General features: G+C 40.6%; 1 protein-coding gene across 1 annotated transcript; it reads right to left on the bottom strand.

Annotated features, from left to right (window-relative positions):
* Nucleotides 1–1900: 1900 nt before the first annotated feature.
* LOC142032241 (cytosolic phospholipase A2 epsilon-like) lies at nt 1901–25472 on the bottom strand. Its single transcript, XM_075030659.1, has 21 exons — nt 25446–25472; nt 25058–25141; nt 22313–22385; nt 21369–21505; nt 19967–20098; nt 16596–16636; nt 16114–16156; nt 15307–15370; nt 14548–14714; nt 14312–14404; nt 13909–13946; nt 12606–12741; nt 10453–10589; nt 8605–8827; nt 7827–7941; nt 6669–6806; nt 6056–6163; nt 5397–5588; nt 4707–4873; nt 3690–3870; nt 1901–2555 (listed from the first exon to the last, which is right to left on the bottom strand). Exons 1-21 carry the CDS (start codon nt 25470–25472, stop codon nt 2317–2319), a joined length of 2535 nt encoding a protein of 844 aa, XP_074886760.1. The 3' UTR covers nt 1901–2316.
* Nucleotides 25473–25941: the final 469 nt, after the last annotated feature.

Raw genomic sequence — 25941 nt, 5'->3', positions numbered from 1 at the left:
GCCAGGTCCCAACTCAAACACCAGCATTTGTCTGACTTTCCTTCAAATCAAAATATTGAGCTGCTAAGCTAGACAATTTGGGCAGCCTAAGATTTTTCAGTGGCTTGCTCAACAGGCCCAGATTTCTTAAAATGGACTCCCTTTCCTTAGCTCATTCTAAGCCACCCTAATTTTCTGGGTCTGCTGCCAAAAACACACATCATCACCACACCTTGGGTGAGTAAAGCTGAAGGCCCAGTGCCAAGTGTTGCAACCACCAAAAACGAGTCGCTGGAACACACCAGGCACAAACTGCACTCCTCTGTTACATCTTCCTGGTGCTGTAAAAATAAATCTTGAAAATCTTTAAAATACTTTAAAAATACTTAGCAAAAAATTTTAATCAAAATTTTAAAACCTCATTTCATTATTGTTTAAAAATAAACTTATGAACACAACTAAGCTGTCAGAGCAACATCTTCCTTTTCTTCTTTGCTCACAGAAAAGTATTGCCACCTCACTGGTGAGACATAACATCAAATTATCCTAAGCAAGGACAAGAAAAGAATGTGAAAAACTGGCTTTCTGGTTAAGAGGGCAGAGTTGAAAACAAAAGATTTATCAGTAACTGAGAAAAAGAAAATAGTTGTTGGGCTTGACTACCTTAGATCCGTGAAAAGGAGATGCAAAGGTTACTGCCGACAATTTCCTCTTACAAAGGGAGACTTTATTGGTTTGATTCATATTGCAGCAAAGCTTGACAGGAGATACCTGCTAGCATTATCTCCTGTTAATTGAACTAATGCACAGAAAAAGGACTGTCTCAGAGGTAACAAAGTATGATGTTGTTATCTCCTGCTTAATGAACAGAGTTCTGTAAGACTGGATGACAGAGCGTACTACCTTCTGACCATGGCACATGAGAGGAAGACACAGGGTGCCACACTCCCAGGGTAATGTGGGCATACTGCCAGCATACAGATGGATGCACTTTCTTTTTTTTTTTATACTCACATCAGTGTAATGAATGAGATGACTGCAAAGGGGAACAGAAAAGACTGATGAGAATATAGGCACATATACAGTGCTAGCCAAGTGCTGCACTCTGTGTTACTGAATAAACACCTTGGTGTTTGCAAATGTCAGTATTTGGACTTGTAAGCTTATCATCATCATCCCAGTCATCTGCGCTCTTAAAAGCAGAGCTTCCTTCCATTCTTCATCTTCCACTGTTGAAGTGGCAGCTTTTCTTTCCTCCTTCCTCAGAGGATGCCTTTGTTCCCTCAATATTTGATGTCTCTGTATCAGAAGCACTTTTTCCCAGATCAACTCACTAGCTGAGCTGAGTCCACAGAACTTAATAAAAAAACCCATACTTCAATGATTGCATCTATGAGACTTTTATTTTTAATAAGATTATGCATGGGTACTTAGTATTTGAAAGGTAGCTATTACACCGTATGTATATTAATATATACAGGAGAAAATAAGATCTAAGAATGACCAGTTAAATATATTTTCTTAAACAAGCATTTATCTAAAACGAGTATGAAAATCTCGTGAACACTCTTGCCTGTGTTTTGGATGGCAGTGGGAATAAAACTGTAGCAGCAGCTACACGTTGCAGCAGTCAGAGGAGTTGGTATCATAAATTTTGTTGCCACCACAAATATCTGTGAGCTTGCAGCAGATTAATAAATGAGGACATGGTTATGGCCAAAGGCTAGGTTGTTAAAACTGTTTTTTCAAACCCATTAAGTGTAGGATTTGAAACCTTAGCTGTTATCCTCAGCTTCAAAATCTACTTGGTAGGCAATAGTTCAGAGAGAAGTTCAGCAAAAAAAGATGCTGCCAGATGATTTTTATTAGACAGTTGGCAGAAAAATCAGGGTGTTGTATGTTGATCACTCTTGTGTAGGCAATCAAAAATGTAGACTCAGTGAACAAGGCAAGGCTTTGCTTGGTTTTTGCTTTGGCCTCTGGTTCAAACACCACATAGCACCAAGGTTTGCATCCAAATCTGGCACAGACTTTTATGAGGTTGAAATCTCATTCTTATATGACTGTATATCCAAATAAGACCCTATAGCTCTACAACTGCTTTTCCATTCCCTAAAACAGTGAAGAGAATTTTTAAAAGTAATCATGATTTGACAATGACTTAAATGCCAGAACCAGCATCAGCCCTCACAGACAGTACTGAATAAAATACATAATGTTCTTTAACAAGCTAACGTGGATGTTCATTCTGTATGGATTCATGTTCCCTGAATATTTGTTAGTCCATTACCAAAACATTTGTATATCTCCTTCTGATGAGATTCATCAAAATATATTTTAAGAGAGTTTAGATGACTGAGGTGAAGAACAGTTTTTAAATCGCTTCTTTCGTTCCACTGCAGTTCGCAAAGCCTGAAGAATTAAACATTTATTATTCAGGATGTTGTATCTGCACAGGTTCAGCAACTTGTTGAAATCCTCTTCAGTATATGTAAGCAGACCAGTGCCATAGGGAGCAGTACAGTTGGACACATCTACTCTTCCCTGCTCCATCTCTGTGGGACTGCGTTCCACATCTGAAGTAAGAAGATAGCGAAGTTCAACACAGCAATGTTACTGAGGTGGAAGACTCCTACCAGCAATGCAAAATGCACAGTAACGGCCACAAGAAACTGAATTCTCTCAGGAAAATGGTTCAAGATTTAATTACTGTATAGATACTACATCTGCTGCACTAATAAAATCCGCTACTTCCCTGCTTGAGTACAGTCACAGCTGATCCAGAATTGACTGGCAGAACAACTTTTCCATGCAAAATGCTTTCCTCTCTAAATTAAAGTTTTCCATCAGAATATTTCACTTCTGCAGATTTGGAGTTTTGTATTTTTAACTTTTCCATTGGGTGCTGAGCTGACAGCTTCTTATCTACCAACTGGTAGAAAATGACACCAGGAAGCGTCTGTGTTGGGAATTCTCCCCCTCAGGTGGCTGAGATTTTAAGCATATGCAGCAGAACAAATAATATTATGAACTACATGAGATCTTTTCCAGTAAACCGGTACATGGATTTTTGGTCAGTTTTTGAGGAAAGCAAGAAAACTGGAGCTGAAGCAGGCAAAACTATTTGTAAACTGAAAATTAATTTGCTAGGTAGTTTTTTTGGTGAAACAAACAAATCACTATTTATTCTATTGCTGAACTAAAGAAAATAATCTGGCAACTTTTTAAAAAGTGACAGATATCAAAGCAGCTTGTTACCCTGGCAAGTCCTTTGCTTCATTGTATGTTTTCAGCACTTTCTAGTCTCATTGTTTTTTCATGTAAACAAATTAACAAGAGGATTCTACCTTTTTTAACAAAATAAACATAGTATCTCATTACAAGACTGCAAGTGACAGTGTTAGCTACCAGTGGATATAACTTAGTAGATGCCTCCAGTCCTTTATTATCAAAGGAACACAAACTGTCCCAGATGTCAGATAAGGGGTTTTGCCTCAAGCTACAGCTATTCATGCTTTTAATTTTGAAACTCTTCAGTTCAATCCATGATTAGTTGGCCAACACTATATCCATCACAACAGGACTGGGAACACGATAACTGAGCCAACTGACAAGCTTGCCAGTCTCTTGTTTTAGAAGAGGAACAAATTCAATGAATAACTGGATGTGACAACCTCAAAAAAAATGATTGATTAATGCTGTTAACTTACTCGGTGTCTTGTATTTTTGGAAGGTATCACACACCAGTGGGAAATAGGCCAAGATTGGTGCCTCTAAGCTGTCCTCAAACACATAGCATTCCTTCAGATGTTCCCGGTCTTCCTGGCTCAGGTCTGTGCTTGGGAATGGGATCCCATGCTCCGAACAGTACTCTGAGAATAGGTCCAGTGGCTGGTTCAACAAAAAGGAGCGTTGCAACACAAACAGAGGTTGAAAAAAGGCTACCCAGCCCTATAATTGATATTTTACTGCGCTGGACAATCTGTGATTGATTTATATGTTTACAAATGAGGCTAACTGTGCACTGGAACAAGCATACCCTCTTGATTTTAATATACCCTCGGTAACAGAAATTTGGTTGATTTGCTAACACTGTACATTTTTAAAGCAAGATTACTGTTTTCTGAAATTTATATGAAATACAGATCATTTTTGTGATTTAGTGGGCATAGTAGAGGATTTGGATCAGAAAATTTTGATTACATATGGTATCTCACGTCACAGGTTCTTGAGTGTTTGCATTCAATGCACCTAACAATCAATGTCCTCATGTCCTCCTGCAAATAAATTACATTAATTTCAATCATATACACTCCTTAATGTTTCTTCAAACACAGAAAAACAAAAACTTGACTGAAACTTATGCAAACACCAAGAGTCAAACAAAAAAGAAAAATACCAAATTTTCATTCAAAAATAGCAAATTTTGTATTAACTAATTATCTTGTAGAAGTTATTTAACTAACTATTGAGGAACTTGGTACCACAATGACAAATCTGCACAGATACACAGAACAGGTTATCTTCCATATGTCTGTGTCCACGTGTGTGTTCCAGAAAGCTACTGAAAATACCCCGGATAAAGACAGTGACATTACAGTTAAATAGTATCACTGATATGATCATTTAACTTAATAAAACCAGACCATTTTTCTGAAAAAAAGAGAAATGTGGTAATTCAGCTGCTGGACTCATACAGATAAAGAATCACTACTTCAAAACATCACCAGAGTCTGTGATCCTCCGCTGTAATTTAAATGCAAAATGACATCCACTTTCCTCTCTGGCCTCAGAATGGGCGGGCAGCTGGTGTTGATGAAGAAAGCTGTATCTACCAGCTTGAGGTAGTCACCCATTTCATTCAGCTGACTGGGAGAAGAATCCAGCACTGTGTCTGAAAGTCAAAAACTTATATTATCAATTAATTACTGCAGGAGCAAGTCCTTTTTTTTCCAAATCAGCATAACAAGGAAAGAAAGGACAGCCCACACTTACATTAGCCTTTGACACAAAGCCCACATTTAAATATTTGTCTTTGACACAGTTTTAGCATCTATAGCTCAACTCTGAGATCAGTAAGAGAGAACAGTTCTGAGACTCAGCCTCATCCAAAGTGATACATTAAGCTGCTTTTTCAACTGGTGTAAATTTGTGGCTATTTAGCTTCAGTCAAAGCTGTAAGTCATTTTTCTGTAGGAAGAACAGAATTCAAGCAAGCCTGCTGTGGCTTCTCCAAGACAGAAACAAGACCAGCAGTACATCATCTGGGGCTCAGCAAAACGCATTCCACAGACATATTAATAAAATAATTTTAATCAAAATTTGCCTTTGTGCTAAAGCTTATCAAATACTTGTCCTTGGCAAGTATCGGCATTCAAATCACCTTCAAAGATGCATCTAAAATAATTTACTATTACCTTTCCACATGCAGAAGCTCTCATTCTCTAAATACTTGTTATGTAGCTGCAAGCCCTTGAGGAAATTATGGTAAGTTGAAACCACTGGCCGTCCAGTCATCATTTCTCGAAGAGTATTTGAAAGACAACCTTTGGGAATGGATAAGCAAGTTGTCTGTTCATGAGGCTTCTTGGGCAGAGCAGGGTGTTCCTCTGTAGGAAGAATGAGAAGAGGGTATGTGTCTGCCTTTGTTTAGAGTGTTTCTCTGATACTAATAATAACAAAGAAATAGGGGCTGGGCAGCCAAACCACCATGGCCCCATTTGTGATGGAGTGCACACACTGACATACAGACTGTTCTAGGCAGAGGTGGGTTTCAGAGCCACAGCATCATCATGTTGTTCCCCATCTGGCCTCTCCTTCCCCAAAGGACTCATGATAACCCTCTTGTGACTAACAAAACTCCCCAGGGATGTTGCACAGTGAGCAGCCCAATGTTTTTTCCTGTTTTCCAGCACAACAGTTTCTCTCCTGTTTTTCCTTCATTCCCAAAGGCCTGGTGTCCCCTAACCCAGAAACAGGACACAAAACCAAACCCTTTACCAAATGTCAGGTTTCACATTTCAGAGAAGTGTGAAGACAATGCAAATGCAAGTAAAAAGTAACCCAAATAACTAACCAATGTCATGCTCAGTGCCTCGGGTCCATCTGTGCCAGAAGTCCTCTGAATGACCCGAGAGGTAGACAGCATCCATAAAATTCTGGGAAAATATATTACTCCATGTGCCTTGAAAGTTTAAAAAAAAAAAAAAAAAAGCCACACTTAATACTACTTTGACTTTTTAGAGCACAGCTGTGACAACCTCTGGATTCGGTCTCTGTGGTTGTTTAAATTAGCACTGTTCTAGTTATGAAATATTACAAATTTTAGTATGAATATCAAATGCCATGCCATTCCACATCATGTCTGGCTTATGACTAGGCCATTTTAGAAACTTGGCTGTTTAAACAAGTCAGACTGTGATTTTAATACTTCAAAAGATCAGTTCTAATGTGTGTGCTCTGTTTTGATCTAACCTAAGAAGTTCAGCAATTTAACTGCATTTGTCTCAAGAATTTGCTTCCTCTTTTGTTACTTTTGGCCGGTTCATTTGAGATTTAAAATGACTGCATCAGATACATTATCTGGTGTACTGGTATTGCTCCTTGCAGACCAGTAGTTATTATATGCCAGGTCTGTGTAGTCAACTATGTGGTTATAAAGATGATGTTTTTCTGAGATAGTAAATCACCTTCCAAGAAGCAGATGCGGGACTCTGGGACCTTCTTCATCAGGTGACCCATGAAGAACTCACTACCAAAATCCTCTGAACGAACAAAGGCCCCATATTTCAGGAAACCCACCTCATAAGGTGTGAACTCCACCCACTCTGCAAATAAGGCATCAAGAAGGACTTATTGCAGCCACCTGAACACATGTAAAAGTAACAGCTTAGAGAATCCAATGCTGGAAGAACAAGGCCTGGAGCTTCAGTATGTTGGTGACAGGCAGTTCAAATCACCACGTTTTGAAACAAACAGGTGCCCTTCAATGCATTGCATGTTAGATTGGTGAATGCAAAAGCTAAATTTACTTCCTCCACTAACACTGTGAAAATCCATCCAGCTTGGGGTTCAGGTCCATTTCTGTACTAGGAAGAAAAAACTGGGGCTGAAAGTCCACTGACTGCTAAGGCCCTACATAAGATGTGGTGGTTTTAGTTCTTCTGAGTCAGCAATGACACCAGCTACCATTCATTCTCAGACTCTGATAATCACTGCCTTGTGAAGGTAAAAAAACTCTGACCAAAACCCACCCAAACCTTGGCTGAACACACTGGGACTGCAGACTGTGCAGATGATCGTGTTCACTTGCAGGACCTCCTGCTTCGTTAGGGCCAGAAAACACCATGGAAATAGTTAGTGATCAGCATCACTGATCAGGGCACAGAGCACTGCCCCTCCTCAGATCCCTCTCTGGCTGCTGGGAGCTTCCTTCCCCTCTCAGCCCCCTCCACATCTTCCCTTCTCCTCCCATCCTTGCCCTCCTCCCCCAGCTCTTCACAACTCTCTTGGACTACTGGTGCCTGGGCAGGAACCCCAGCAGCTGAAAGAGGCTATGAGGAGTAGGTGGGGATGAGAGTGAGAAAGAGCAGTGGTGATGGCTCTCAAGGCTGTCAGCAAAAGGCATCTCTGCCCCTCACAGGGCAGTGTCTTTGCACAGGTATCTCCCTACCATAGTATTAGGATGCATGTTTTTTATCCAAGTCAGAATCCAGGTGCGAAGACAGGGAAATAAGAAATTATTTAAAAGATTGATTAGCTTGGACATAGGGTAAAAGCTTTTGGCATTCACCCAGCATTAAAAGGAAACTCCTTAGATTTATAAAAGTGTGTATAATAATCATTACCTTTAAAATCCAGAGTGCTAAAGTCATCCTTGACATTGAGGGACAGGTATATGGGCAGTGGATTCTGCCCCTGATTTACTGCCAGTTGCTGATCAGAGAGTTTGTGAGTACTTTCCTGTTTATAAAGAACAGAAGTCATTGTAAAAGAGGAACGTGATGCATGGACTTAAAACACTATCTAAGCATGGACTATCAATGAAACAGCTCCTAAACCCCAGCAGATTTTTGTTCTGTGTACTTCAGTTGTTTGACCACACAAATGTGTTCGTGCATTATCTGTTATCAAACTTCGCCAAAGCATTATGACTGATGCTTCCAGGGATTTTGGAATGGCGGATAGAGCAGAAATGTGAGAAACTTGTCTGTGCAGTCACCAGGATATGACTTGCTTTAAGGAAAGATAAAGATATTTAGCTACCTTGGAAGCGCTGCAGATAAAAGCCAACCAGAGCCCACTTCATTCAATACAGCTTTGTTTACTGGCTATATATTCCTACGCCTGAACTTAGCTCTGTCAGAGCCACCTCTCCTCTGCGTGTTACTAGAAAGCTCATTTGATCTGAAATTGAAGATGGAAAATCAGTTTCATTAACACTTTGACTTTTTAAATGCCCAGAAATTTCCCCTATATGCTTGCATTTTAGGCTGTGTAATTTTTCTTCTAAAAAGCCAAAGAAAGATCCCTCAGAATTTTTGAGGGTCTTTCCTATAACTGAATCCAGAACTTTAGACATGAAAAGTTAGAAATCCTTTAGAATAAGGGATAGATATACAATACCTGATGATGTAGCATACAGTCAATGAAGAGTCCCCATAAATCTGTAAAGGACAGCTTGTGCCCCTCTTGCTTTCTTTCACAAAGCTCCTTTTCATAGTATTTCATATGATCCAACGAGAAACAGTGCAGCTTGCTCTTGATCACATGTTCCCTGATATCACCAATTGGCCCTCTGAGATCATTCTGTGACCAATTTGCATCTTCATATAACTTTGCCATGGTCCTGGTAAAAAGAAACATACTGTGGTTCATCACTGGGTACATGACAATTCATGGGCTTATACCTCACATAAGCGTTTTGTTTCAGGATACACAAGGCTCTTACCCTCCAACATTTACCTTGGAAGAGCAGTTCAAAGCCCAGGCAGAATTTAGACTATAAAATGATATTTTTGCTGTAGCGATACATTCAAAATCATCCTAGCTTGTTTCTTCTCAGAATCAAGAGTAATAAAGCAACAGCCATAACTTAACACAGTTTTACTACAATTAGCCTTTGATTGTCCAGGTTCAAGCCACAGCTTCTGTCTGAGGCCAGTTCCCTCAGCTGTTTCAGACACGGTGTGAAATGTCAAGCCAGAGTTCAGCAGCAAACATTGCCCTGGACAAGTGCAAGAGCTCCCCTCCTTGGGCATGCAGCAGGCGGGTCACCTCAGACTCTTGGCATACACAAGGCCAGTCTGCTTGAGATTTCAGTTCCCAAAATTCAGGCAGATTCCAGTCATCCCTTCTCATCCCCCACCCCACTTGTTCTAGCTCTGTCTCATGGATCATTTTAAAGCAGCCCTCCAGAGGCAAAAAACTATAAAGCCCTAGACCCCTGCTAGTCATGCAAGGCAGTCAACATTGTGTGCATGACACTCCCTGTTTCGCAGGGCTTTTCTTTTGAATTCTCCTTTTCAGATCCATTTAAGAGTGGAGCCAGACAAATATTACAAGAGGATTTCTGAAGTGTTACATGCAACTAGATAACCCAAGAGATACATAAAGGAAGGGAAAACAGTATTTTCCTACTTTTCTTTTTCTCATCGCTCTCAAGCATGCTCGGGTATCAGGTCTGCATCCTTTCAAAGATTCAAGACCCCAGGTCTCCAGCTACATTGCTTCTCTTGCACGTCTGCAGCATCTTCTCTGACTCATGATTAACATCTCATTTGTCTGCACTGGCAATCAAAAAGTTTACTTCTCCCCCGGGAAGCAATCCGCATTTCTCACATTCCCAAGAAAATGCCAGCTTTTTGGCCTACCAGGCCCTATTCAGTCCCTTGTTCATTGCCATAAATAACCACTTTTCTTTCAAACTGAAACACGAAGACACCTCTACCCCCCATCTTAACATAGGAATCTTTTCTGTCAGGTAACTGGGAAAGGAGAGATGGAGCTGAGTCATACAGAATTTTCATCAAAAAATAATCACTTTTCCCACCCATTCTCTGCATCAGGCACCGAGTTTGTGACAGAAACAAGTGCAGCCCCCAGGAGAACTCATACTGTATGGCATGGCAGAAAGGCGTGTATCCGAGCCACAGAACAGCTGCAGGTGGGTTTGTCACCTACACTGAACTGCAAGGAGATACAGGTAAACCGTCCTGAGTTGTGCACTTTTCTTTTAGTTTCTGTAAATACTCCAGTGCAATTATAGAAATACAGTAGTTCTCACTCAATTTGTTTCTTGTAGCTAGAAGAAATAAGGGCTACAGCACTGAGCAGTCCCATGAAATGGGTGAGCACCAGAGGGAAGCCAAGCCCCAGCATCACACTGAGTAAAATTCACCAGCAAGGCACTATGCTTCACCAGGTTATCACCCTGCTAACAAAAACAGCAAGCACAAGCCCAGCTCTCCTTACCATGTTGTGGCAGATAAACCACTGATGTATGAGACACAGTCCAAAACACCTAACTCCTGGAGAGCCAGAAGACTGCCACACATAGCCGTCATGGACCGCACGCCCCCTGCGGTGGTCACGACTGCCACCACTGGCACCTGCTCAACACACAAAGGCACAGATTCGTTCATCACCAGATGAAATAGGGAAGTGATGGGCATGCAGAAAAAGTAATAGCAACACCCTGATTCAGGTAGGTTTGGATTCAATTCACCCTCTTCATGGCAGCGCTTAGGTGTGTGTCTGAGTTGTGTAAACTTTGGTTGGACTTAGCATATGCTGAAAGCATCTTCCTCATCAGTGATGCTTTGGTAAATCAGAAGCTGTAAGTATGGCTCTTGTATGGCATAATCTATTTTCAGATTTGTAAAGTCTTTTCTGTATGTTTCCCATTTTTCCTTTTTCCTCACATCTTTCCCTCAAAACACATTTTAAAATCCTGAGTATAACTGAGGGCAGAGGAGCAGAGCAAAAGCTGCCTGCATAATTTTTTCTTCCTCTAAGTTTATATACAACATTTGCTATTCTCCAGGCAGATGGTGCCAAGCTTTATAGATTTATTTTAACTTCCTCTTTGTTACCCAGATTACCTCCCCCTACCCTGACATAAATGCTATATGTAATTTGGTCTTACTTTCCTCAAGGATGCAGCAATTCTGCTAGCCATCCTCCCTTTGTCCCATAGGTAGCACTTACCAAAACTGAGACAACATATTTATTCAGTTTTAGGAACGTATCTTGCCATGACCTTTAGTCTTGTCTTCATTGTATTTTATCATCTACTTGGGGGTTTTGGTTTTTTTGTATTTTAATGTGACTCAATAACCCTTTATTCTCATTTAATAACAAGTCTTATTCTACTTGTTATTTAAGTTCATGAGCACTTTGACTTAGTTAAAAAATGCTGTTCTGGGAGCTGAAGAGAGCAGTGGAGGAAATCCTACACAGGCACATTCTCCCAGTTGCAGAAGAGTCCCTCCCTGACTCTTGCTCCGAGCACCACAGCCCCATAACAGATTACTGTCCTCCAGTAACAGAGCAGCTACCTCTGAGTCCAGGGATCCCCAGGAGAGGAGAAAGCAAGAGGTAACACAGCGAAAAACATACAAGACAGATGCTGCTGTACCAGTGTGCTAAGGGAGAGCTGCAGCCTTCCTCTGTGAGCCCTGTGTAGCAGCAGAGAAGGGGAGGGGTGCCAAACTGAGGAGAAACGGTCTCAGTCCAAGCAACCGAACTTCACCAAGTTTGGTTATTGTCCTGGTTTCAGCTGGGATAGAGTTAATTGTCTTCCTAGTAGCTGGTACAGTGCTATGTTTTGAGTTCAGTATGAGAAGAATGTTGATAACGCTGATGTTTTCAGTTGTTGCTAAGTAGTGTTTAGACTAAATTCAAGGATTTTTCAGCTTCTCATGCCCAGCCAGCGAGAAAGCTGGAGGGGCACAAGAAGTTGGCACAGGCCACACCCCGGGCAGCTGACCCAAACTGGCCAACGGGGTATTCCATGCCATGTGATGCCACATCTAGTATAGAAACTGGGGGAAGAGGGGGCTGGGGATTGCCGCTCGGAGACTAGCTGGGTGACAATCGATGGGTGGTGAGCAATTGCACTGTGCATCGTTTGTACATTCCAATCCTTTTATTATTGCTGTTGTCATTTTATTAGTGTTATCATTATCATTATTAGTTTCTTCTTTTCTGTTCTATTAAACCATTCTTATCTCAACCCACGAGTTTTACTTCTTTTTCCCTATTTTCTCCCCCATCCCACTGGGTGTGGGGGAGTGAGTGAGCGGCTGCGTGGTGCTTAGTTGCTGGCTGGGGTTAAACCATGACAGTTATACACATGTTCATCTCAATAAATACGTTCTTTGGGTGCCCCTGAGTGAGGATGGAGGTTAGCAGAGAATAAAGGAGCTATAACTGACCTCCTCACACTTCCTCTTTCCTCTGTGCCAAAAAATCTTGGATATGGTCTTAAGTGTATATGATGGCCTATACATTTTGGTCTAGAAGATGTGGAGGATCTCTATGGGTAGTCATGCAAGTACATCACATCCACTTCATTCAAAGTGGTACAGAATATTTCAAGTTCCCAAGATGCTGTCCCCACATACCTCATCCACCTGCAGGTCTTCATCTAAATGAAGAACATTTTTCAGAGCAGCAGCAACCACCTTCTTCCTTTTACAGATGAAATCATGCTCCTCTGCACATAGATCAAACCCCAAACGCAAATCTAAATTCTTGCAACTAGAGCATAAGAACAGAACATGTTACCTGTAAGCCATTTCTAGAGCTACAGCCTGAGTCATCAAGCAAAATCAGCAACAACAATAAACCAGTTTAAAGAAAGGCTACTTCCATGCACATGAAGGTTCCCCTATGCAAATGAAAGCAGGTAAATGGATATCACAGGCCCTGTAGTTTTGCCTTGCTGTGGAGATTTTAGACCAGAATCATGTCCTGAATTATTTCACACAATCATGAGGATGTTAAATGAATCAAATTCTCTGCTGATGAAAAACGAGGAACATAACTGAATTCAAGCTGTTTCACATAAAGCTCTGAAATTTGGACACCTCTTCACATTCTCTTGCTACGTATGTGTTTCCTGAAGAGCAGAGGGGCCTAAGCAGTTACTTAAACTTAACATGCTTTAGGCAAACTTACCCTAATACCATGTTAGGCTTATCTCTACTAAGAGCTTGTGCTGTAAATACTTGAGTCAGAAAATGTCTCAAGCGTATCCCTTCATATCTGTACATGATTATGAACACCATGTGCATCATTAATTCTGGAACTTCTATTTTCACAGGGCTACTGTTTCAGGGGGTTTTCAGCCAAAAGGTTATTTCATCCCTTCTGTGACTTATAATGAATGTTCAGTAAAAACCTCTGATTTATCTCTGTCTGCAGTTAGTGCTTGCAATGTAGCTAACTAATCAGTAGGGGGTAATGTTGCCCTTCGGAAAAATCACTGCAAGCCAGCCAATGAATTACTTTCCACTTGTTTCATTGAAAAACGACCTTCAGAGGACTGGTAGATGCATAATGGTGTTAGAAACACGTTAGAAATGTTACACATAAGCATGTGTGTGTTACAGATAAAGGTTAAAAGACAGAGGGATGCTTAATATCAAAATTAAGAAGCATCCACATTAGGAAAAACACTGTGACTGGTTATACCACATGACTACGTACCACCTATTCTATGCTGAACTCTTACCAAGCAATTTAAAAGCATGCATCATAGTATTAACCTTTCCCCATATTTTAGTCTTCTTTAACCAATTACAATCTTTATTCCTTGTTTCAAAATGAGCTAGTTTAAGCTGTAGCTTGCTTTCATCTAAAGATGATGCTATGAAAGGATAGAAGATGGCCAAAGTAATCATTCAAAAGAAATAAAAGATTTACCCATCTGCTTCCTTCACAGACACCTCATACGATTCACCCTGAGAATCAAGAATGAAAACACCATGAATTTTAGATAGAATTTAAAGTTTGCAAAAGCAAGTTTTACGGTATTAACAATTATTCAGATACATAGTCTAATGATAAATCTTTGGTCTCTTCTCAGGCCTTCTGCACAGAATCTTCACTAAGATCCTGCTTTTAAAGTACTTTTAAAGCAATCAGCAATTCTGAATATGCTACTTTTTCCCTGAATAATAGTTATACTTTCAAGTGTATGCAGAGCTGAACATACATAAACTCAGCTAGTACACATTTAATAACCAAATTAATAACAGACCAGGTGTCACATAGATACAGCTTACACTTGCTGAAATAATTCCAAATGCTGCCAAAGGTTACTCACTCTCATCACTGTCACTTTCTTTCCCAAGTCCAGAGAATGAAGAGGCACAGCCAGAGGACTAGTTACATCCAATTCCCTCCTAGATGAGCCATGCTGAATTAAAGCGGGAAAAAAATTGTTATAAGGAGAAAATTATTTACAACCCATAAGTACAAACCTACCAGAGTACAGCTAATTCATCATGCTTCTCCCAAAAGTTACTTTAGCTATTATCACCGTCCATAAGCAAAACATACACCACAGAAAAAACACTCCTTTGGCAGCATCATGTGCAGTCTGGGTTGACTGTGCTTGATGTAATGGAACATGGTGGTTTCACTGCTTCCCTGTCTGCAGCCAGGACCTTTGGAAACATCCTGGGTTTCTTCATAGGATCCTTTCATTGTGAACGTGAAATCTCTCCCTAAGAACAAGAAATAAACCACAGTAAAATGTTAACTGCATCTAGCCCTGAAAAATAACAAATAAAAAAGCCTCAAGTAAAGTTTCAGCCTTAGTGCAGTCAACATTAATCTGGGCCACAATGTTTTTCCTCCCCCATAATCAGTGTGAACAAGGGCCACCGAATAAGCAGCAAAAGGCTGGTGCAGCATTGCAACCTCTCCCCTGCCAAGCAATGGAGAGCATGTTAGACCAGTGGATGCCACAAGCAGCGTTCACACCCCCTGAGTTTCCACCGTAGTCCTTCCACCCCCGATAGTTGTGTCTCCCCTCTTTTATTTTCTGTTCTCATCACAGGAATTCCAGTTCATCACACTGCAGTGATGTTTCTGAGTCTCCCAGCCACCTCCACAGTTTCCCTTAAGCTACACAGTCACACCACCTCCAGAGGATTCTCACTATTAGCAAGTAGGTAATTCAGGAAACACCTCAATCAGTCCCCAGGCAGCCCTGATACAAATAGAGACTAAAGCAGACCAAATATTTATCTAAATTCAGCTGCTTCTCCCATAGCACAAAAAGCAGTGACAAACGATTTATATCAGTAACCTCACTTGTGTAAGATCTCTTCATTTTTGTTTCATTCACATGTACTTCCAAACAGGAAACTTCACGAGACTGGAAGAGATAAGCAATAAAATCACTGGTCACAGAAACAGTTCAGGATCCTCCCTGAAGATCTAGGGGCCCTGTAGAAACACCAGGCTTGGCCATGATGTCCTGTGAATGTGAAGAAATTACAGAGGCTGATTCTCTTGTATAAATCATGCAAGCAATACTGTGGTCAAGGGAGCTAAGATAGCTGGGGATCTGTCCCATTACATTTAAATACCATTCAATCCCCAACAGTTAACACAAGAAATTTTTCTCCCCATCTAGGCCATGCTTTAACTTTTGTCTACAGAAGAGTGAGCTGAAGGATACAACTCTGCAAAACAACTGGACAAACGGGCCTCTACTTCAATACCTCTGGGATGAAGCTGAAACTTCCCAAGAGAGTGCTGCATAGGAGGAAGTAGCAGCACAGTACTTCAGGCATGTGTGCGAAAAGAGCCTTCGGCTCCAAGGTAGACATTCAGTAATAAACTCTGCAGTGACACTGGATTCAGTCCCTTCCCAAGTTTCTTTATTTACTGCCATTTCATCAGTGAGCAGCTCACTGGCACTGTGGCAGAGTGCTGGTCCAAGCCTCTCCCAACATAGAATGCACTACAAGCATGGCCAAGTTCAAAACTTTACAACCACACCTGTGTCTCGTCTGAAAAAGAGTAAAAGCTATGCCTAAAGGCATAGTTTTTCCAACTACATCCTTCAGTTCTGCCCTACATAAGAACATAAGCATAAATAAATGAAACAATTACCACTAGTACGCCATTAGTAATGATGTTCTCAGATACACCTGGACTGAAAAGGAAAGAGGTTTATTTAAGAGTGGGTATATGAGCAATAATCTTTTAAATGAAAACAGTTCTCTGAGCTCAGTTTTTCTAGCTGCCAAGTGCCATCAGCACTTCTTTCACCTCTGTCTCATGCTCACTGCCAGGTCGCAGTCCCATAGTTCTTAGCGACACTCCCTCTTTCTTACCTTCCTTGATGAGCATCATCTCTCCTTAGGCTGAATTACAAAATAAACACCCACCCTCAGCTATAAATAGTAATTGAGACTGTCACTCAAGAAGGGATTTCACCGGATTCAGGAGAGAAAAGCAACCATGGGGAAGCTGCTGAGATGGGATGTCTAGGCACAGATTCATGGAGCCACTTCCCCAGTGCTGCATTACCACTCTCTCTAAAATGCAAAGTTTTCTGATGACAAATTCTATAACATTTAGGCTTTACTCACATGTTTTCCAGTAGAAATTCCACTTCTAGTTCTTCCTGATTCTGAAAGCAAGATTTATTTTTCATTTAAGGAAAATGAACGCATAAACTTTTTCCTTTGATAGAGCTCTGATGATTTTGTATAACCCTCCCTTGCAAGGTTTTCAAGGTTTTGCTATTCCCACACCCTCTGCATCATAATGTAAATGGATGGAGCCTTCTTTGGCTGCCCTTTCATTTCAAGTCTCTCCACCGCTCTACTGTTTACAAACCAACTGTCCCCCAAGGGGAAGAGGAGAGCAAGTATCATGGAATAGAGGGTAAAGGTCCTGTTATTCATTTATTAGTAGGATGAGACATGGGTCAATCAATGCCAAGGAAGGAAGGTATAACAGGTGAATGATGCAGGAGACCATACTTGACAATAAATGGACCTAGGTGGTGAGCATGTCTGGGTTAAAAAAAAGAATCTGCAGAGTATGGTGACTAAACATTAAAAAAATTGTGGGAGAAGAGGCCAACTTGGAAAATGAAAATTGCCAGGGTGAAGGGAAGAAGAGAGAAGAGGAAAGACTGAAGCTGCGAAGGGGAATGAGGGAAAGAGCTCACAAGGGCCAAATCAAGATGAAAAGGGGGGGAAGAGCATAAGAGCAGGAAACAGCAACAGAAAAGAGTAACACACCAACAACATAAGAGGGACTGAATAATGTTACTGCAGCCATTTGCTGGATCAGCCTGTGTGGGACACAGCCAATCCAGGAAATACCACACAAAAACATATATCAGAGAGATCTTCTATATCACCACAGGGAGGAAAACACTAATTAGTGGAAGATATAAATCTCCTTCTGACAAGTGATGGTAAAATTTTTCATTCATATTCAGAAGAACTAACTTTTACTGCCAAATATCTCTTCTGTCTGGCTGTACAGCATACTTTAACTATGCAAAGAGAGTGTGAAAACCGTGCCAGGTCTGATAATATAGCTGCCAAGGTAAAATCATCACTGCAGTAAAGGTGAAAAGAGTATTTTTGTATATACTAGTTCATGGCAGTAAAAAGGACAGCTCAGGTGGCTTCTCTGAGGGCTGGATCTGTGGCATGTTAACTCAGCAGCACACGGTTCTGCTTGTTTATTTCTCCCAAAGCCTACGCGTTTCATGTGAATCAGGGTGATTGCAACAGTTTGTAACAGAAGGCTGAGGGATGGACTTTAGAAAGCAGTTGCCTTACAGAGATGCAAGACAGACTTTATCAAGCACCAGATTGTGACCAGTCTGTACTATCCAAACTCACTCACTGACTGTTCCAACTTTATCCAAAGAACAGCAGAAATAATGTTCAGGAGACCCTGGCTTGTAACCTCTGACTAATTGTGCCTGCCTTACATTCCCATCCTTCTTTTGCTGTTGTACACACACTCACACAAATTATATTTCTAGTAAATCCCATTCACATTTTTGTGGGTGAAAAACCTGGAGCAAAGCAATGGGAAGACTTGTTAGATCATACCATGAGCAAGAGGCACAGCAGGAAGCAACTGTGATGCTCTGACATTACCCATCCAGCCTCCTCAGCCCTCTTTTTGAAATATCTTGGTAGATGAAAGAAATCATTATGGGCAGAGGTGGCTGTACTGCCTATTATTAAGGTTGCCCAGCATGTTCCATTAATAAGTCACTTTTTTAAAAAAAAAAAAACAAACCTAACCCTAAGTGTTCTAAAAATCCATGTACAGACCATAATCTGTGATGCCTCATGGGCACCTGAGTAGGAGTCGTGATCTAAATAAGGACAGCTTGACCAAGACATTCCTGAGACACAGCTCACTTTGTCTTATCTCCCTAACTTCCACCTTGCTAAGCCAACGGTTACGTGAACTCTGCACATGCCTCAGAGCAAACTCACAGCTTGAATCACACCTCAAATGATCTCAGTTACATGAGGCTTTTTCTAAGGAAGGCCATAGCCAGCTGGAGCAGGTATACTGAAATCCTTAGTAAGGATCAGCTTTCCAGAAAAATAGTTAATAAACACTCTCCAAAGCAACAGTAATAAAAAAAAAAACAGGAAAGAGTGTTTTCTGGACAGCCTGACACAGCAGTCTAGAAATAAACAGAGCACACACCATTCCTAGGAATTGTAAACTCAGGCCCTTAGCAGAAGTCTCATTACTACACAGCCTCCAAGCAGAGGTGGTGTTACATTTTGCAGAAAGTAATCTGAGTACGTATTTTGCTCTCTTAAAAGATGGGTGTGATTTCTCCACCTGTCTTCTCAGCAAGTTCACCAACCAAACATTTCAGAAGAAACTCTTTATCCCCTCTTTAATACAACCAAACACAATATTCATAGAATCATAGAATGGTTTGGGTTGGAAGGGACCTTAAACATCATCTAGTTCCAACCCCCCTGCCATGGGCAGGGACACCTTCCACTAGACCAGGTTGCTCAAAGTCCCATCCAACCTGGCCTTGAACACTGCCAGGGATGGGGCATCCACACCTTCTCTGGGCAACCTGTTCCAGTGCCTCACTGCCCTCACAGTGAAGAACTACTTCCTTACATCTAATCTAAACTGAAAGAGGGTAGATTTAAAGCCATTATCCCCTGTCATATCACTACATGCCCTTGTAAAAGGGGCATTCTTTTGAGACATATGCAGCAAATAAAACTCCTAGGTCACACACTGACCTAGAAGAAAAGAATAAAATATTGAGGAGATTCTCATTCATCAAGCCCTATCCACTCTGTGCTGGCTCAGCCACCCTAAAAGATCTTTGTAACCCTGTAAAAAAAGATCATAAACAGACTTGCTGAGAATTTAAAAATAAATAAACAAATAAATAAATAAATAAATAATTGTTGTTTATCAGAAGGTGGGAAAAAATCTGAGATATTTTCATGAGAATATATAATCATTTACCAAGCATACTGCCTGAAAGCACAGGACAAAACCACTGGTGAAGCTGACAGGAGGTACCTCTAGTGAGCTACTGGCCAAAGGGTCAGGGCAGATGCCCAGAAAAGGGGCCAGTTTTATTCCCATCCCTGCTTGGTTAGTCTCCTACAACAGCAAGAAGATGTCTAACCATCAGTTTCTTCATCTTTGACTCTTGCTCTTTTTTTTTTCACAAGACATTTTGAAATATAAAAAAAAATTCAGAACAGGAAAGCCATTTTGCATGTGATTGCAATCACAACAAGAAGGGAGACTGTTATCCCTCCTAAACCCTAAGCATTTAACTCTGTGCTTTAATAAGGTCCTTTTAACAAAGCCTTTGTGTGAGAGAACAACTCTAACGTTTAATATAAGTAGTAACTTGGGACAAAATTCTGACCAAGAGTATTTTATCTATCCTCTTAATTTCACTCATCTTTTCATTTCTCACCTCTGGATTCAACAGAAAATTCAGGTGAACTTTTTCTCCAAGTTGGATTTTAGCAACATCAAAGCGAACAGTCAAAAGCTGGTCATCTGGTGTAAAAATATCCTCATCACAGACTGTCAGCTCCAGGATGTTCTGAGGAGAAAGGCAGAGATGCATATAAATGGCATATTCTGGGACTACTGAGGCCAAAAGAAAGGTCTAGCAAGAGTCAGCATGCAGCCCTTGCATTGTTCAATGTGGACAGACTCCTGCAGCTGTGGAGTGTGGAGCTCAGTTCACAGCTCCTGTAGCTCAGATTGCGAAGTCAAGGACTAACCCCAGAAGAGGTAAATCACCAGATTTGGCAATGAACAAGAGTTCAAAAGAAAGGCAGCATAAGTGACATGCATGATAGTAACATGCACTGGGCAGGGTAGAGATTACACATGCTGTTCATCAGATCTTTTATGGATTCAAAATTACTACCTTGAGAAATTCTGGCATATCAGCAGAAAATAATAGTAGAGAGCAAACGCTTAGCCCTTTACAAATGGAAGATAAAGCATATTAACAAACTCTTTTAACAAGATTTAAGTTGTAGTGACTGCCCTTGCAATTCCTCAGGACTCAGATCACCCATGGCAGCATGAGAAGATGCAGCATTATTAAGACATAGGGAAGCTGACCCCCCATATCTAGATTGTGCATCACTTGCACTGACTGCTAATCTATTTCTGCTAACTCTACAAACATTTTAACAGTTTTTTACAACTTTTCTGGGACAGAAAGAAGCATTCAACTTTATTCCAGATGATCCACAATCCTCTGAGTTTACACTTATTCAAAGCATGGGATAGGCATGGTTCTGTTATAAGTCTGTATGTCAAATGTAGTTTGCTTTCTTATAGCCTATTAGGCTTTTGAAAATATGCCTGTTCAATGATGGAATAGTTAGTATTAAAAGACATTTTTAATTTTTCAAAACCAGTATTAAGTTATGGTACCTTTTATAACTTATAAACTGCATCTCTGTTACGGTATAAAGCAGGTATTACAAGCTCACGGCAACATACAGCAAAAATGCCTTCACAGTTGCATGTAAGAAAATGTAACTAATCCTCTAAATGGTTTATAAAACCTCCCATCCAATTCACAGGGTTCTAGTGCTTAGAAGATGACAGAGACCAGTCAGGGCACCAGAGAATCCATACCAAGGCTTGCATATTTACTTGCTGGTAGGAAACAGCATCTCTCATGGTGTCTCTTGACACTTTCGCTAGCTTTCTGTTACCATCCTATTCCTCAGCATACCCCAGTTCAAGCCCCTACATGAGCCTCAAGGCTCTCTAAAGAGTCTGCACACAGCAGGTGAGGATGTTCCCTTTAGAAAGTGTCTGCTCACTACCACAGCTGCAGATTCTACCTTTACTTCACTTTGTATCATGAAGTGGAAAGTTTCATTCCAGACAGGGTTTCTGCAGTTGCGTACAGTTCTTGTCCGGGCTTCCTGACATGAAGCTGTTGGCAGCCACAGCTTGACATAGCAATCCGTTTGGCTCACTGTGTTAACAAAAAGATGCGTAATTAGTATAGCAGTACTTTTTTATTATTTCTTTTGCCCAGTCAGGGGAAAAAAGATTAACATCTGAGGAGTCCTAAATATTTATTACACCCAAAGGAAAACATTCGGAGTTTAGAGTTATTTAACTTTTCTATCTACATTTATGTCAATTCCAAACAAAGGTCAGTTTTAAACCACTAATTCTATTTGATAACAACAGCCAAAATATTTAATTTCAACAGTGCTGAAGTATGCCAGCTCTTCTGGTTTTTTACTTCTACTTTCAAATATTTGTGAAGCTCCAAGCAAATTCATGTATGACTTCACTTCCTGAAACTTCGCTTTTTCAAAAAATGAAGAATTTAGTTTGGGGGATTTTTTGACCTGTTTCTAATTGTAATGCACAAGTCATCCACAGTGATATAGCAATGAAAACAGAAACACAGCAGCACCTAACACAACTACTGATTTTTCCTGCATCCTTCATAAAGGTGCCCCCTTTCAGAAGGGAAATGGGATAAAGGGGCAATGAAGAGTTAGCAGAAAGGGAAATACCACAGAGCAGCCAGTGAAGGGACTGATACCTTCTTTCCCAACATAGAATTTCTATTCTATTTCATTTCTGTTGTTAACTGTTTTCTAAATTATTTTAATTGAGTCTGAACAAAAGTGAAAATAGATACAACTTCTTCAGCCAAAAAACCTGACACATTACTGTAATCCAAGCAACAGGTGTAGAAGAGCACTAAATTCAGGTGACAGTGATTTCCTTGTTAGCCTATAAAGATGCCACCAGTGATACTTACACAGATCTGCTTTGCGGAGATTTCTCATGCTTATGATTTTTACAGTAAGCCAGCACAACTGAGGCACTTCTGGCTGCAGAACAATGAGAAAAATACCTTAATTATTAGCAAATAACTCAGCTATAACTAAGACAGCCTATCCGATAGCATAGCAAAGGCCATTCTCTCATTAATGCAGTGAATATGTTTCCATTTTAATTATTTGAGACAATTTCTCAGAAGAAATTCTTTCTTGTCATTTGACACCGTGTAATGTCAGATTCCAGCTATATTTACTAACCAGCTGTGCTTAAGATTAAGTTTTCTAAAAATTTAGGGTTTGGAGGTTAAGTTTTGATTCACGGCGTAGTAAGAAATATCACAAGAGTTTTCACACAAAAAGTCATTACATAATTGCCCCTGTAAAATCCAGCTACCTTCAAACTACAGAGTTTGCTCCTCAAATTTCAGTCTGAGTGCAACAGATTACAGCACAGCAGTTCCTGGTGTGCCAGCATGGGGACCATGCGATGCCCTCCTTCCTCCGGCAGGTACTGCTGCCCATCTGCCACGTAACGTTACTGCAGTACAGGACAGATACCCTCCATTTTATAATGCCCCAGTCAAGATATCACTGCTACTGGCCAATCTGGCTGTGGGATACATAACATCATAGCATCCTCCACCATATCAAAATACCTGACCTTAAAAGGATATAAATTACTAAAAGAAGAAGAGAATGGTTCTAGAAGCAAACAGCCCAGTATGGGACTCCAGAGCTCTTCAGTTATACCAGCAGGAGAAAGTCTGAAATCAGAGGCTTGGGGTAAGCATTCTTCCATTTCACACATAGGTGCAGCTGCCCGTAAGGCAGCTCTAGCATTTCAGTGCAAACTTGACATAAGGCAGAGGCAGCTGTATTTTTTTTTTTTTCTCTGTGTGACACTGAGTAAAGATAACCTGTCATCCATAGCTAGGGTCTACATTAATCAAAATGAAACCACATTACCACAACTGCAGAACTGATATACGTACATAAACCAGGAGCTAGAGGAAAACCAGAACTGAATAAAGCACAAATCACTGAACAATGCAAGAAAATGGAAAGTTGCAAACACAAATCAAATTACAGATTTGACAGGATAAGAGTAAAATTGCCAGTGTGTTAGATTATGCAATTAAACATAAAGAAGCAAGAATAAAAGTTGTAATTGCTTATAAACGCACATACACAAAAAACAAACAAACAAACAAACAAAAACCCCGAAGAGCACAAATAGTTGATTCAGAATGCCCTGGCTTATTCAGGACTTTCGCATAATAATTTTTAAAATATGTTCACATGGAAAAACACTAGGCTGACCTGACTGATTTACCAAGGAGAAGCACTGAGGTACAGCAATATATAGACATCCCATAGCATAGGGCTCTACAGGGGAACAGCTTGAAGGCTCCACAACCCTCTCCATTTCTGATTTTCTCTCTCCACTCCCCATCACAGCTACACACAACCCTATACTTGGTTACAGGAAAAACAAGACAGTCTTGAAGAACATCAAAAGTAAAATACTACATACAGAAGCAGTAGCTCCATTAATTAAACTGAAAGGAGCAATTAAATCTTCAAGGCATCATGATTTCTGAGAAACTGTCTCCTTAGGACCTCTTTGTGTACCTCTTATTTTGATACCCCAGTGTCCTGAAAGGAGCAGATTAACCATCTAGAAAGTAGTAAATCACCAGACTAGATGCTATTTACAGCTCACTGGTAAAATTCTCAATGCAATAGTTTTCTCTCAGAAAGTGCCATTTGAACAAAACCAGCAGGTTTGGAAGAAACCCATCAACCTCAGCAGAATTTTTGGCAGCAATGTTTCTGGAAACAGAGAGAATGACAGAAGTAGATGATCTGAATTGCTAAAAGTTCAACTTTTCATCCCAAAGGATTAATTTTTCATCCTCAGCTTTAATCCCAGCCATATTCAGGAGTTTGGAAAAAACTTATTCATGAGATGACTGAAGTACTAAGAAAATATGCAGACACAAAACCAATTATTATTCCATAGTGCTAGCAGGTAGTGAGTTTGCTGCTCTCCCAGATCTAGCAAAGAGTTAGCCTCATGCTTCTGCACTGAATACAGCTAGGGAGCAGATTCAGGAAACTCAGGGGGAAAAAAACCATACGATACAATTTTTAATTTTTTTGAAAGTTATCATTTAACATCGCTTCAACCAGCCATTACTCAGAACAGGGAATAATTTGTTACATATCCAGTATGTACCACATTCAGTACCTTCCAACACCTTTTACCAGTTCAATTTCATAAAAATTAGTGTTCAGAATTATTTAAAGTGGCAGACACTGAATAATCCATTTCATCTGTTGATCTGCCTCCATAAAGCAAAGGAAAAACAATTTGAAGATTGAGCCTTGGGTGTTATGAGGTATGACTACCATCATATAGTGATGTCACAGTAAAATCAAGACTAAAATCCAGCTCTCCCAGTTCCTTGCCCAGCATCTAAACCACAAGTTCATCACCTTCCCAACCCCTAAGTCATAGTGAATGTTTTCCACTCTAGAGAGCACACTCACAGAAGAAACAAATATTCCCTTAACTAACCGTTAAAAGTATCACCTCTCACAATAACAGTTAAGCTTAGGGACAGATGGGAAAGGCTGAGAGAAGACTGCAGGCAGCATGGCCATTGTTCATATCCCGCAGCCCTCTCCCTGCAGCCAAGAAGCTGCCCTCTGTACAGTACCTCATCTTCAGTGCTGTGCGGCCTTTCATGATTCTTCCTCTTGATTTCAATCTTCCTGCGTGGGTTTGCTCGGACGAACCAATCCTGGGGACAAGGAGCCAAGAGAGGGGCCAGTGATGAAACCCAGCAGTCAACGATTCCTAGTTTTCAGTTTCTACTCATATTCACCACAGTGATAGCAGGGGGTCCTACCATTTCTCCTCTTCACGATGGGATATGTATGTCTCCATCTCACCAAGATCATTTATCTGCTGCTCTTACTAATAAACCTGCCCACTGCAGACTCATTTGACATTTAAGGATCAAAATCCCCCAAGCACTTGCTTTTGATAAATCTCAACCAGATAGCCACACAGATCCTCCTGCCCCACTGCTGATTTGCTCTTACCAAAGGCGAATAGGCTGACGATCCCATTAGTATCGCTGTTTCATAAAAGGCAACACTATAATGGTCCAGTCTGTATGTCTCACAGCTGGCAGGTGCTCCTGGACCACACTATTGTCCAAGCGACTGAGGCAGGGAAGAAGAGCTGTATAGATTGACTCATAGCTCCACCTCCCACAGATTTCAAAAGCACAAATTATGCACTTGTTCTGTGCCACATGAAGATTTTTTTTTTTTTTTAAACACCACAGCGATTAGTGGAAAGGAGGAGATGGGTGAAACGTATTATTGTAGACTAATTCCAAAGTAAAATAGTTATCCTCCACCGTAAGGGTTAAACAACCACACACCGAGGGATATCCTGAGGCAGTTGCAACCCTCACAAACTAGGAAATACTTAACAGAATATTGCAACTACTGATATCCACTTTTACTTTCTCTAATCCTAAAATTCATACCTGTGCTTTGGCAGCACCAAGTGGAGTGATCTGAACATCCA

Source organism: Buteo buteo, chromosome 6 (assembly GCF_964188355.1).
Source record: "Buteo buteo chromosome 6, bButBut1.hap1.1, whole genome shotgun sequence".
NCBI classification, from domain to species: domain Eukaryota; kingdom Metazoa; phylum Chordata; class Aves; order Accipitriformes; family Accipitridae; genus Buteo; species Buteo buteo.
Note: the sequence above shows the minus strand (reverse complement) of the source record. Positions and strands in the feature narration are given on the sequence as shown.